Here is a 12,358-nt window from a genome sequence, read left to right as displayed (position 1 = left end):
GCTTATTATTAGTTGATATTGTTCAACCTTTAATTTGGATGTTAAGATTGTTGATATGGGTAATTTGTCTAGCCAAATTAAAAGTAAAATTTTCTTGAAGTTTTCTAGGATGCCCATACCTACTGAAATATTTGGAGAGCACAGGTAAGAAACTCCCTAGAGGTAAGAGACTCTCCCCTGGCAAATATTTGGAGAGCACAGGTTATCATACTGCATTCTTATTTTTAATTGATGAATATTGTCATTTCTAGGTGGCCCAAGATCTTCAAAGAAGTGATGTTCGATTGTATCACCTTGAGGCTATTGATTTTGGGCGATGAATGGCTGTGGAGAAGGAAATAGAGAAAACAGAAAATGTTCCACAACCTAATGCTGTCTTTGATGAGAGCTGCAATTTTCTTATCTATGCTACCCTTTTGGGTGTAAAGCCGTAAAGGTATGCTGCACTTTATTTCTTTCCCAATATTTTCCTTCATATTAGTTTGGTCTTTGTATACTTAAATATTTTTTTAATGTATATCGTATTCCTTTTGTTTTCATAAATATGTGACTATCAATGTTTCTATTGAAAGTTCTTTAATGCTGTACCATCTTTACATCTTATATGGGGCAGTCGGTGCTCAAACTTTTATGGGTTTACAACAACATTATGGCATTGAGGGCTTAGTAGTTAGTCCTAAAATCCAAAGGATAGAAATGTTTTACCGGTCGTAGGGAACCAGAAGAGTCTAAAATAGGCTATTTGTTTTAGTTTTATGATTTGTTTTTTTTATAGACATAACCGTAACATTAGCATGGGAAATATGCCAGTGGCAATAGTTCCACAAGAGCAACTAGTAGGGGCGCTGTCGTCCACGCTGCCCATCGACGACGAGCGCTGAGGCCGCGCGCAAAGGGCCATGCCGGGCGCGCCCCGCTTTGGCTGAGTTTGCGCCGAAGCCACGACGTGGGCGGGCTAGTGCCACCGACACCCGTGCCAGGCTCACGCCGCCGGGATCCTGCACCGGACTCGCGTGCCTTGGCTGCACGCCGCCGTCGATAGAATTATGGGCGTATCGAAATTCGGATTCGAACCAAATGGTGCCTACATTCTTGAAGGGTAGACAACGGCAGGCAAAGCCAATCAACAAACATGCTTAGTTGCTTGTCCAATTATCCAAACAATAGCAGCGCGGATTCGAGGAATGGATTCACTATGCACTACAGGTGCAACTTTTGGAATGAACAAAAACGAAGTCCATTCATGGCTCAGGCGCACGGACTCAACCTCTGCCTGGGCCCTTCAACCATCAAGGACTGAAAAGAACATCGATGTAATGTTCAGGGCGTCAATCATCGTGCGATTGGGGGATGGCGCATCAGCAAGGTTTTTGGACGGACTCTTGGCTCCCGGATGGTCCAATATCGTCGTTTGCGCCGAGTCGATCTGTTTCAGGCAATTGGGAAAAGACGCCGGAATCGCACGGTCAAGGAAGCGCTGGCCCAGCGATCCTGGGTGCGGGACATTACTGGAGCGCCAACGGCTCCGGTCCTCTGTGACTATGTGCTGCTCTAGGAAGAACTCGAACATGTCCATCTCCAACCCGCGGTACCGGATCGTTTTGTCTGGAAATGGACAGGTGATGGGAAATACTCGGCTTCTTCGGCTTATAGATCTTTCTTCTTCGGAAGGACGTTGCTGGTCGGGGCCAAGCACCTATGGCACGCACATGCGCCGCCAAAGGTGAAGTTCTTCTTCTGGGTTGGCCTCCATGGTGGCCTCTGGACTGCCGAGAGAAGGAAACACCATGGGCTGCAGCAAGATGCGTCGTGTGCACTGTGCGCTCAGGAAGACGAAACCACGGATCACCTCCTGTGTTGGTGCGTGTTCGCACGTGAAGTTTGGCACCGACTTCACTCCGTGGGAATGCAGACCCTGACGCCGGATCAGAACGCCAAACTCGACGACTGGTGGCAGCTGGCGCGGAAGACGCTGCCCAAAGAGCTTAGGCGGGCCTTCGACTCCGCGGTTCTCCTTTCTACCCGGAACCTGTGGAAGGAGCGTAATCGCCGGACTTTTGATGGGGCCTCCAAGACGCCATTGCAGCTTTTCCACCTCATTGTGGATGAGGCCGACGCCTGGATCACTGCCGGCTTCACTCTTCTCGTCGCTGGTGGCCGCACGCACCAACTAACGCTACGCGCGCTCGCCTTTTCTACTCTACGTCGCACCATTGTTCCTTTAGTTAGTACGACCGTGTAAGTTCCACCGTTGGATGGTGATCTGTGATCGTGTTTACCCGCACGCTTGGTGGCAACTCGCCATCTAGTGCTGTTGGAGGTGTATTCAGTTTCCAACTCCTCTTAATAAAACACGTGCTAAGCGCGTTCCCGAAAAAATAATAAACAGTTACATGTATAACTTATTTTCGTTACTTTTTTACATTTGAACATGTATAACTTATTTTCGTTACTTTTTTACATTTGAATTCCTTTACATGCATGTCACTTGCATTTACCCTCTTTCAGCTTACATATTGTTTCTGGAGCAAGTTGGCACAGAAATCCAAATCGAAGCGCGTTTCTGGTGGGTCACCAATGCAATCGAACACAGCATCCGCTGTCTCAAAGTCCTCTTCTGCAGTGTAGCTGAAAACATATTTATGGTACATCTGATTACAAAATGAGCATCAAAACTGTAATCTGAACAATCAACAAAATGTGTCCTAAAAATATCATAACAGAGAAGTAAAATAAAATTATAATTAAGATAAATATAAGACTTTTTCTGAAATAGAAAAATATAAGAATATAAAATTTGATAAATAAACTGACATGTGGATAATATTGATTCAAATATCAAGCACTTTACATCCATCAGATTAGATATCTAATGTGCAACACATTGCGTGCAAGAAAATTATGTCGATTACAACTCTAGTAGAGCATATTGTGTATACTACATAGGCTACGTGAATTTGGCATTTCATCTCATATACTAGTCAGATTAATACCTTTATTAGAAAGGTCTACCAATTGCTGTCAAGTTATAAACTATGCCTGTTGAAGTTTTTCGAAGAAGAAAATTTGTACCCGCTTTTTGTTACGATACACTTCATGCCGGCAGCTTTTGCCGCTGCGAGCCCTATAGTACTGTCTTCAACAACAACACAGCTGCATATAAAAAAAGCATGATTAGAAAAAAAAGATATCAAGGATTATGGAAACATCCTAACATTTGCTAATCATGTAGAATGCAATGATAGACTGAGTGAATTTAAGAAGTGCAGAAGTACGTTGACAAAGAATAATGCTGTTTGCCCTAGTAGCCTAACTAAACCAAGTTAATTATAAGCTGTCTATATATATCAAAGCTAGCAACGCTAAAAAGTTACCACATTATTCCTTGCAATGATATTTGTGAAAGTAATAGATAGAATTTGTACAAAAAATTGTTTCAAACATATTATTCAGTACCTTTGTGGATCAACTCCGAGTGTAGTTGCTGCTAATATGTAGATTGCCTGAAAATAAGCATAAATAAACAATAATATTTGACAGATAAAGGGTTTTACCCAAGTGTAATACACAAATTGTGTGTTAGGTAAATAGCTACATGAGAAAAGGTTATATTTCTGTCATAAACAAATATAACTAATCTTGGGCTGCCATGTGCATAGCGTAATGTGGTACCATATCAAGGACCCTTTGGTGGCACCGAGCCTAAGCCACAAGATGTTATCATAGTCTTATTTAGATTTTTGCAAAACATTATTTCAAGAAAATAACTCAACTGGGAAATATGAACTAATGCTTAGAGTTCATTAAACTGTGACATCAACTTACTGGGTCAGGTTTTTTGCGTGGAACCACATCTCCAGCAAATATGGTAATCTTTTCAGCTCTGTCAGGCCCCAATAAGTATGACACTATTGCTGAAACCTGTAATCAGGAAAAAACCAGCTATAATTTGCCCTGCTTTAATTCCATAAAATATGTTTGTTAATCATCGGTGATTGAATGTTAAGAGAATGTAAATCTTCATCTGGTGACCTAAAATAACTGACAAATAGTAAATCTTGGATGTTAGAAATGATAGTGACATCTTATAATGCTGCTTAATTTACATTAGACAGCTTATTTATTTTCTTATTAAATTTTTAACATTCAAGTTAGGAAAAATCAAATTATTTTTATATATCGGAGGGAAAAAACAAACATTATTAGAGAAAATATTTGATTTGAACCAAAATATTGGCAAAAGGCTTTTGCTAAGTAGGGATGACATATGGAAATTTAGTTTTACAGATCTAGTGCCAAGGAAAGGTAAGGATCTAGAATGAGAAGTACTGGGTTGAAAACATCAGCTAAATGTCTACACTTCCCTTTCATTGTTTGAATTTTGTTATTTCAGTTAGGTATCCTGCTGACAGATCAAATGAATTTGTCATAATTTCAAACATTTCACCAACCAATAATTTTCCGCGGGATAAAAGTTGACAAACTGTTGTTCCAGATGTGGAGATATCTATAGTAACTCTAACTGCATATAGATAGTAAAAGCACTTGCAGGTGGAAAATGCTTAATTACTTACAGCTCTCTCATTTGATGTACTGCACACTGCAACTTTAACTGCCTTTCCTAAAGCTTCATCGATTAACCTGTAAAGTTGAAAATTTTAATCTAGCAGGTATTCGACTAGCATAATGGTTTTAGCTGTTCTCATGAAGCTAGCTGGTCCAGATTTGGGTTTCATTTGCGTGTTTTTCTAGTGCATGCGCCTTGAGCTTCAACAAAAGACATGAAGTTCTTAAGTTTGCAATTTCACTGATCCAAAGCAGTTTCACCTCATTTCTTATACTTTTGCCCTTATAGATTGAAAGTGTAATTAGGTTGTAAATCATTGAAGGGAGAAATAAAGTTTCCCAAAGTATAAATGCCTTGACCATACCATAGGGTTTTAACTTCCATATTCTTTTGGTCATGATCGTTCATAGTTGAATACAAAGTAAGATAAAAAAAAAACTATTTTACTATAACCAAAAGTCCACTTTGTGTGCTTGACCCCAAAAACATTTCAAGTCAATTTACTCCAAAGTATTCAGTTTGTTCAATCTATCCCCTAGTAAGATTTGTTTTACTGTACTATTTGAGTTTTAAGTTCGAATTTTATAAGGTGGTAGAGGAACATGATTTCTAGTATTAGAAAAAAAAGAAATTTCCATGCATTTTTGTATCTCTTGACTTAGTATTAGAGATATGTATAGTCTAACACATGTATATCATGTTACTTGTATCTTGACTATATATATGAAAGTCACCCCCTAATTGGGTGTGAGGTGTTCCCCTAATTCTCTACATGGTATCACGTGTCCGGGTTCCCTTCCGACTTCTTCCTCTGCCCTAACCGCGCCGCCGACTCTGCCTCTGTTATCCTAACCTCAGTGCCACGACTCCCCACAAACTTGCACCTCGCTCCACACCATGTGTCTTCATCGGTTATCCCACCTCTCACAAGGGTTACCGTTGTCTTGATCTATCCACTCGGTGGGTGATTATATCCCGCCATGTGGTCTTTGATGAGTCTGTATTTCCATTTGCCGCCACTCCGTTTGTGTCGGCTTCACTTGATATTCTTCTGCAAGATGTTACTTCGGTCGCTCCCTCTATTCTAGAGGTTGAGCAGCCGTTGCCCTAGGACCTCAACGATCCGGCTATCATCATGGCTGGCCCTGCTCGCCTCCCAGTACAGCCGGCTGGTCCTCCTGAGCAGCCGCCTAGTCCTGCCCCTGCTGCACCTCCGGGCGGGACTGGCCGGTTTGGCCTCACCTATGAGCGTCGGCCCCCTGCACCAACACCAGCACCGGCTGATAGGCGTTTCAGCGGCAAGGTGTTCCAGCGCCGGTCTGCTGAAGCTCGACCGTCCACCACCACAGTTGCGTCTACTCCTTTGACTGCTGCTGGTACGACCAGTGCGCCTGCTGGTGGTACGACCAATACGGCTGCTGGTGGCACGACCAGTGCGGCTGCTGGTGGCACGACCAGTGTGGCTGCTGCTCAGCCACCTGCACCACCACCCAGCAAGGCCTCCACTACCTCGTGTTGTGCACGGGCCTCAGCGTCCGGCTGTTGCTGCACGGACAGTTTCAGGGCTGCTGCAGCCCCCTGCACCTCCTCGCCGGCCTATGCAGGGGCCTGCACCGGCTCATCCCCTGCTCCATCGCATGATGACACGCACACAGACAGGTGCTGTGCCACCTGTCAACTACAAGGGCTTGTCTGCAACATCGATCTCTCTGCTGCCCGCTAATTATCGCAGTGCGTTGGCAGATCCCAACTGGCGTGCTGCGATGGCAGATGAGTATCAGGCTCTTCTAGACAACAGCACATGGCGCCTCGTCCCTCGACCACCAGGTGCCAACATTGTGACAGGCAAGTGGCTCTTCAAGCACAAATATCATGCGGACGGGTCCCTTGCACGCCACAAAGCTAGCTGGGTTGTCTGTGGCTTCTCCCAACAGCATGGTGCCGACTATGATGAGACCTTCAGTCCGGTCGTCAAGCCCGCTACCATCCGGACTGTGCTCAGCATTGCTGCCTCACGCTCCTGGCCGATTCATCAGCTCGATGTGAAGAATGCTTTTCTTCATGGTGATCTTGAGGAGACAGCCTACGCACATCAGCCTGCTGGTTTCGTCGACCCGTCTACACCTGATTATGTTTGTCTGTTGCAGAAATCACTGTATGGCCTCAAGCAGGCTCCTCGTGCGTGGCATCAACGGTTTGACACCTACGTCTGCAAGCACGGTTTCACTGCGGCGAAGTCTGATGCTTCTCTGTTCATCTTAAAAGATGGAGTGGAGATGGCATACATGCTACTGTACGTCGACAACATCATCCTCATAGCATCCTCTTCGGATCTCCTGAGGCGCATCATCACTCATCTCAGCTCTGAGTTCGCCATGACAGACCTTGGGGCCCTACACCACTTCCTCGGCATCTCCGTCACTCGGTCCTCTGACAGCCTCCACTTGTCCCAGAGACAGTATGCTATCGACCTTCTTCGGTGGGCTGGCATGGCCGAGTGTCACCCCACGGCGACACCGGTTGACTCCAAGTCCAAGCTGTCTGCCACCGATGGAGCTCCAGTTGCTAGCCCCTCCGACTACTGGAGTCTTGCTGGCGCCTTACAGTATCTCACGCTGACTCGGCCGGACATTGCCTACGCCGTTCAGCAAGTCGGCCTCTTCATGCACGACCCGCGGGAGCCGCATCTTGCTCTGATCAAACGCAGTATGCGCTATGTCAAGGGCACTCTCGACGCCGGTCTGCACCTCGGCATTGGCAGCGTGTCATCTATCACGGCATACTCCGATGCCGACTGGGCTGGATGTCCAGACTCTCGATGCTCTACATCAGGCTATTGCGTCTTCCTTGGAGACAACCTGGTTTCCTGGTGTGCAGAGGCGGAGTACCGAGCTGTTGCTCACGCAGTTGCTGAGTGTTGCTGGTTGCGCCAGCTGCTTGAGGAGCTTCATATCTCGATCCCTTCGGCGACCATTATCTATTGCGACAATGTCAGCGCGGTCTACATGACTGTCAATCCAGTTCATCATCGTCGCACGAAGCATATTAAGATTGACACTCATTTTGTTCGTGAGAAGGTGGCATTGGGGCTGTTTAGAGTGCTACATGTTCCTTCGGTTCATCAGTTCGCGGACATTATGACTAAGGGACTGCCTGTACAGTTGTTTAATGACTTTAGGTCCAATCTTTGCGTCCAGTTCCCTCCCGCTGTGACTGCGGGCGGGTATTAGAGATATGTATAGTCTAACACATGTATATCATGTTACTTGTACCCCAAGTTGTATCTTGACTATATATATATATATATATATGAAAGTCACCCCCCCTAATTGGGTGTGAGGTGTTCCCCTAATTCTCTACATCTAATTCTCTACACTTAGTGCTGCATGTTACTAAACGAAATTTAAAAAAGTATTTGACATAAAGACTATCATTTTTGTTGTCACAAGTGACATAAACATTTTAATTCCCCCATTATGTTGCATGGCAGCATTTCAAATCACTTGTGTTCAAGCAGCAAGAAATATTTCTGAATGCCACAACTTATAGGTTCATTTAAACTACAGTTAAATTGTAAGGCCAACAAATTTATTGAAATATTGACCTTTGAACACCTGGACGGAGAGGAAGCAACTTTTTCTCAATTAGGGCCATGAATAATTCTGTTTTCCTCTTGTGAAGAGAAGAGATGAACTCCTTTCTTTCCTCATCAGTCTTTGGTGCTTTAGCTGGCCATCCTGTCTGGTTGAAGTAAGCTGTCATCCTGAAAACAAATACTTACAATTGAATAAAAGATCAATGACTAATACATTATAATTATTTCAAGTCTAGTAGACCTTGAAATATGAATAATTGTTTAGTTCGATGACACATTGGCCAATCAATCATCCTATATCCTATTTAAATATTTGTCTTTTGCAATTTAGTTTCTTCTTTTTAAAAGCAAAATATTTATTCACAGTTACAGATTGATGATTAAACTTTTGATATCAATTTTTTTATTAGGTCAATAAAAAGATAGAACAGATTTGTGTGTTTGTATGGAATTCTTTATTATTGTCGGTCACTGCTAAAAGTTTCGAACATGATGCGCATATTTTTTGGAGACACTTTCATAATATTTTAACAATTAATCAGCTACATTTTGCTCTTCTCATTTGATAATAAAAACATGGACTGAACAGTCCCTAGGAGCAATATTTCATTAAATTTACACTAGAGATGGAAAATCGTCAGAAATTTTTTGAAACCATGGACTGATTACTTATGCTAGTTGAGTATTTGTAATATTTAAAAATCCTGATAATCAATATACAAGTAATAAAACTGAATAAAGTGAAAATTCAAATGAAAAATTAATGTTCACATACACATCTGTTTATGTTTATGTTTATGTGTCTAAGAGAATTTTCAAGGGATATGTGTCTCGTGCAGAGAGTTTATGTTTATGATTTTTCCATTCAAATTTACAAGTAGTTATTGTAGAGTTCTGTCATCTTACTAGATCATGCTTCTTATATGTGATAAAATAGATGCGAAGAAATGTTAAAAACCAAAGTAAAGTGCTATCCCCTTAATTTCTTAGTGTCACATTTAATGTAAATGTTTCTCGTGGACACTAAGATAATTCGAAAAGCTAAATGATAATATGAGATGAGTAAATAAAAGACTAACCTTTCCTTTCCACCACCTATCTTGAGCAATTCTCCATACAGTTCAACATCCCAGCTCACACCTAATTCCCTCTGTAAATATCAGCAAACTTGATCACGCACACTTTGAAAGAACAAGAATCGGTAGATTTAGTTCTTTAATGGCATCTCTTAAATTTAATTCTTGTAATGCCATGGCATCTCTTAGATTTAATCAATGATCCACAAGAACGTGCATTAGTGTCCTTTATCCTTTAATATTGAGTACAGACTAAGCCTTCTCACTAGTCCACATTATCAGTCAATATAAGCCTTTTGATCATATCCATGTTTAAGTTTTGATGCAGGATACATCCATCCAAGCAGGCCCATGAAAGTGCAAACAATTGCTTCTTATTTATGCCATTCACCATTTTAATTAACCACTACGTCTCAATGACTTGTGCGAAATGATGATTTTTTTAACTGAAAACTCCAACTATGCATTATCTAATATGGCCCAATGCAAGTGCGTGAAGAAAATACATAAAGGAAAGGGGTACCTCCATGTAATGCATTTCTTAAATGCACAAACCGCTTAGGCAAAGGGCAATTTGCTATAAAATGTCCTTGATAAGCCAAGCATATCTCTCATTAGGGATGCAAGTGAGCTAGCCCATGAACCCATATAAGGCTTAAATTTTGTGGTTGCTGCAAGTGCCCAGTGGCAAAACTAAAAGGCAGAGATGGCTTTAATCTTTGCCTCATCTCCTTCGGTACAAGAAAAAAAAATATATTTCCCGTTAACTGAAACTGGCTATAGGGGTTTTGTTCATCTTTTCTGGTTTTTCTCTGTTTCTTCTTATGTTTGTAATATAAATCTCTAGTTGTCCCTTTTCATCATATAAAAATTTTAGTCGGTAAGGGAAATCCCTCTTTTTTATTAAGGGAAAAAACTTCTTTGCGATAAAAAAAACCCTCCTATTTTTAGTTAAAACAAAATTAGCTTCTCAGCATTAATGCGATTGTCAGCTTCCAACCGTTGCAGGTAAGACTAATTAACCCGAACCCTGCATTGTTGAAAGAACATGGACCCAGGTCCCATATTATACGAATATAAGTATACCATTATTTCAAAATTTCATCAGATGCACATTATTCCAAAGTCATGGTCTCAATCAGTCATTAGTGGTCAACTGCGCTGCAGGACAAATTTGTCAGAAGAAAACAAAGAATGGTCCGTGAGCCATCGGTTTAAATAACTAGGAGCATACGAACCACAGAAAAGATCAACGTCGAAGGTGCAGCCGCATCAGGAAAATGGAGATGAATTAACAGGAGTATCGATGGAAGGAACCGGACCTCGGCGAAGGTTTCGTTGAAGGAGATGCGGTGGCCATCCTTCTCGGTGTCCACAAGCACACCGTCGCAATCGAACAACAGCGCCGCCGGAAGGGCACCCGCCGTCGCGCCCCCATCGCCTGCCGCTGCCGCGCGCGCGACCGCTGCTCTCCGCCCACTCACGGTGCGGATGCAGCAGGCAACGCCACCTGGGACGAGCTGCTGACCGGCGGTGACTGGTACGGAGCGCGCGACAGAGAGGTTGCTTGCCCGCAGCAGCGTGGATGATGCCGCGGCGGCGGCGGCTGCCGCCATTGACATGGTTCCTTTGAGCGAGAAAAGGTGGTGGGTAGATGGGTGGATATCGCGCGCTTGTGGGTTGTGGCTGAAGATGCGGGCGTGAGGATTTTAGGTGGTCAAGCACTGTTCATGTTTCGCCCTCTTTCTTTCTGAAACTGTTCTTTTTCTTCTGTTGTTGTTCACCATTTAACGAGGCGGTGTTTGGATCAGGTGACTAAAATTTAGGAGGTGTATCGAAAGGATATTACATGGGGTGTTCGGATACTAATAAAAAAACAAATTACATAATCCGTTAATACTCCATGAGACGAATTTTTTAAGCCTAATTAATCCGTCATTAGCATATATTTACTGTAGCGCCACATTGTCAAATCATGAACTAATTAAGCTTAAAAGATTTGTCACGCAAATTAGTCGCAAACTATACAATTAATTTCGTAATTAGTCTATATTTAATACTCCATGTATGTGTCCAAATATTCGATGGAACAACGACCAAACACCACCTAACACGTCTCCTTGTGTGTTTTTTTTTTCCATATCTCTCTTGATGATGGTGCTGGATTGAAGAACAGCGTTCTTGCAATTGCTATGCATACTGCAGATTGTCCCTCAGTCTTAGGGGCTGTTTGGTTCCTTCCCCACCTCCAAAAATTTCTGTCACATCGAATGTTTGGATACCTGCATGGAGTATTAAATATAGACTAATTACGAAACTAATTGCATAACTTGCGACTAATTTGCGAGACGAATCTTTTAAGCCTAATTAGTCTATGATTTGACAATGTGTCGCTACAGTAAACAAGTGCTAATGATAGATTAATTAGGCTTAAAAAATTCGCCTCGGAAATTAGCCTCCATCTATGTAATTAGTTTTATAATTAATTTATATTTAATACTCCTTATTAGCCTCTAAACATTCGATGTGACATAAATTTTAGGAGCGCCTGAAGAACCAAACACCCCCTTAGTCGTCCTTTTCTCCGTACATCGTTCATTCGCATAGTGGGTTTTGTTGGGGAAAAACATGCCGATTTAGTTATTAGCAGCAGGTTTTAAATTTCAGTGTTTGAACTCACTGGTTCTTCAGACAAGTGCGGCAATATTGAGCAGGCATGTACTCTCTCTGTTCAAAATTATAAAATATTTTGGTTTCTTAAATACATCATTTTTATTATGTAAGCTCCGTATCTGAGCAAACCAAAATGTCTTATAATTTAGAATGCAAATAGTAGAAAGAAATGAGTTTGTTTTCGAAGGGAAGGGGACTTATATTAAATCTTGGCACAATATATCTCAAATTCCACATGAAAAAAAATCTGAAATAAAAAATACATAATATTCTATCCAGATTATTCCATCGTCTTCTTCCCCAATGGTTTCTCTCGAACGCCGGAGCCGAAATGCAGTCCTTATGCCAAATCCAACGACTAACCCCAAAACATTGGACACACCGCAAGATCCAACGCTTTGGAACTTGTCCAAAACGCATCTAAATCGTTGAAAGAATATTGGTAGT

At 42.2% G+C, this 12,358-nt stretch overlaps 1 protein-coding gene across 1 annotated transcript; it reads right to left on the bottom strand.

Annotated features, from left to right (window-relative positions):
• Positions 1 to 2,378: 2,378 nt before the first annotated feature.
• Positions 2,379 to 10,970, bottom strand: LOC136485070 (CBBY-like protein). The gene is made up of 8 exons (XM_066482017.1): positions 10,561 to 10,970; positions 9,242 to 9,312; positions 8,172 to 8,330; positions 4,575 to 4,641; positions 3,826 to 3,921; positions 3,457 to 3,503; positions 3,073 to 3,153; positions 2,379 to 2,628 (listed from the first exon to the last, which is right to left on the bottom strand). Exons 1-8 carry the CDS (start codon positions 10,858 to 10,860, stop codon positions 2,505 to 2,507), a joined length of 945 nt encoding a protein of 314 aa, XP_066338114.1. The 5' UTR covers positions 10,861 to 10,970; the 3' UTR covers positions 2,379 to 2,504.
• Positions 10,971 to 12,358: the final 1,388 nt, after the last annotated feature.

This window comes from Miscanthus floridulus, chromosome 10 (genome assembly GCF_019320115.1).
Source record: "Miscanthus floridulus cultivar M001 chromosome 10, ASM1932011v1, whole genome shotgun sequence".
Taxonomy (NCBI): Eukaryota; Viridiplantae; Streptophyta; class Magnoliopsida; order Poales; family Poaceae; genus Miscanthus; species Miscanthus floridulus.
This window is presented reverse-complemented; position numbering and strand designations above follow the sequence as displayed.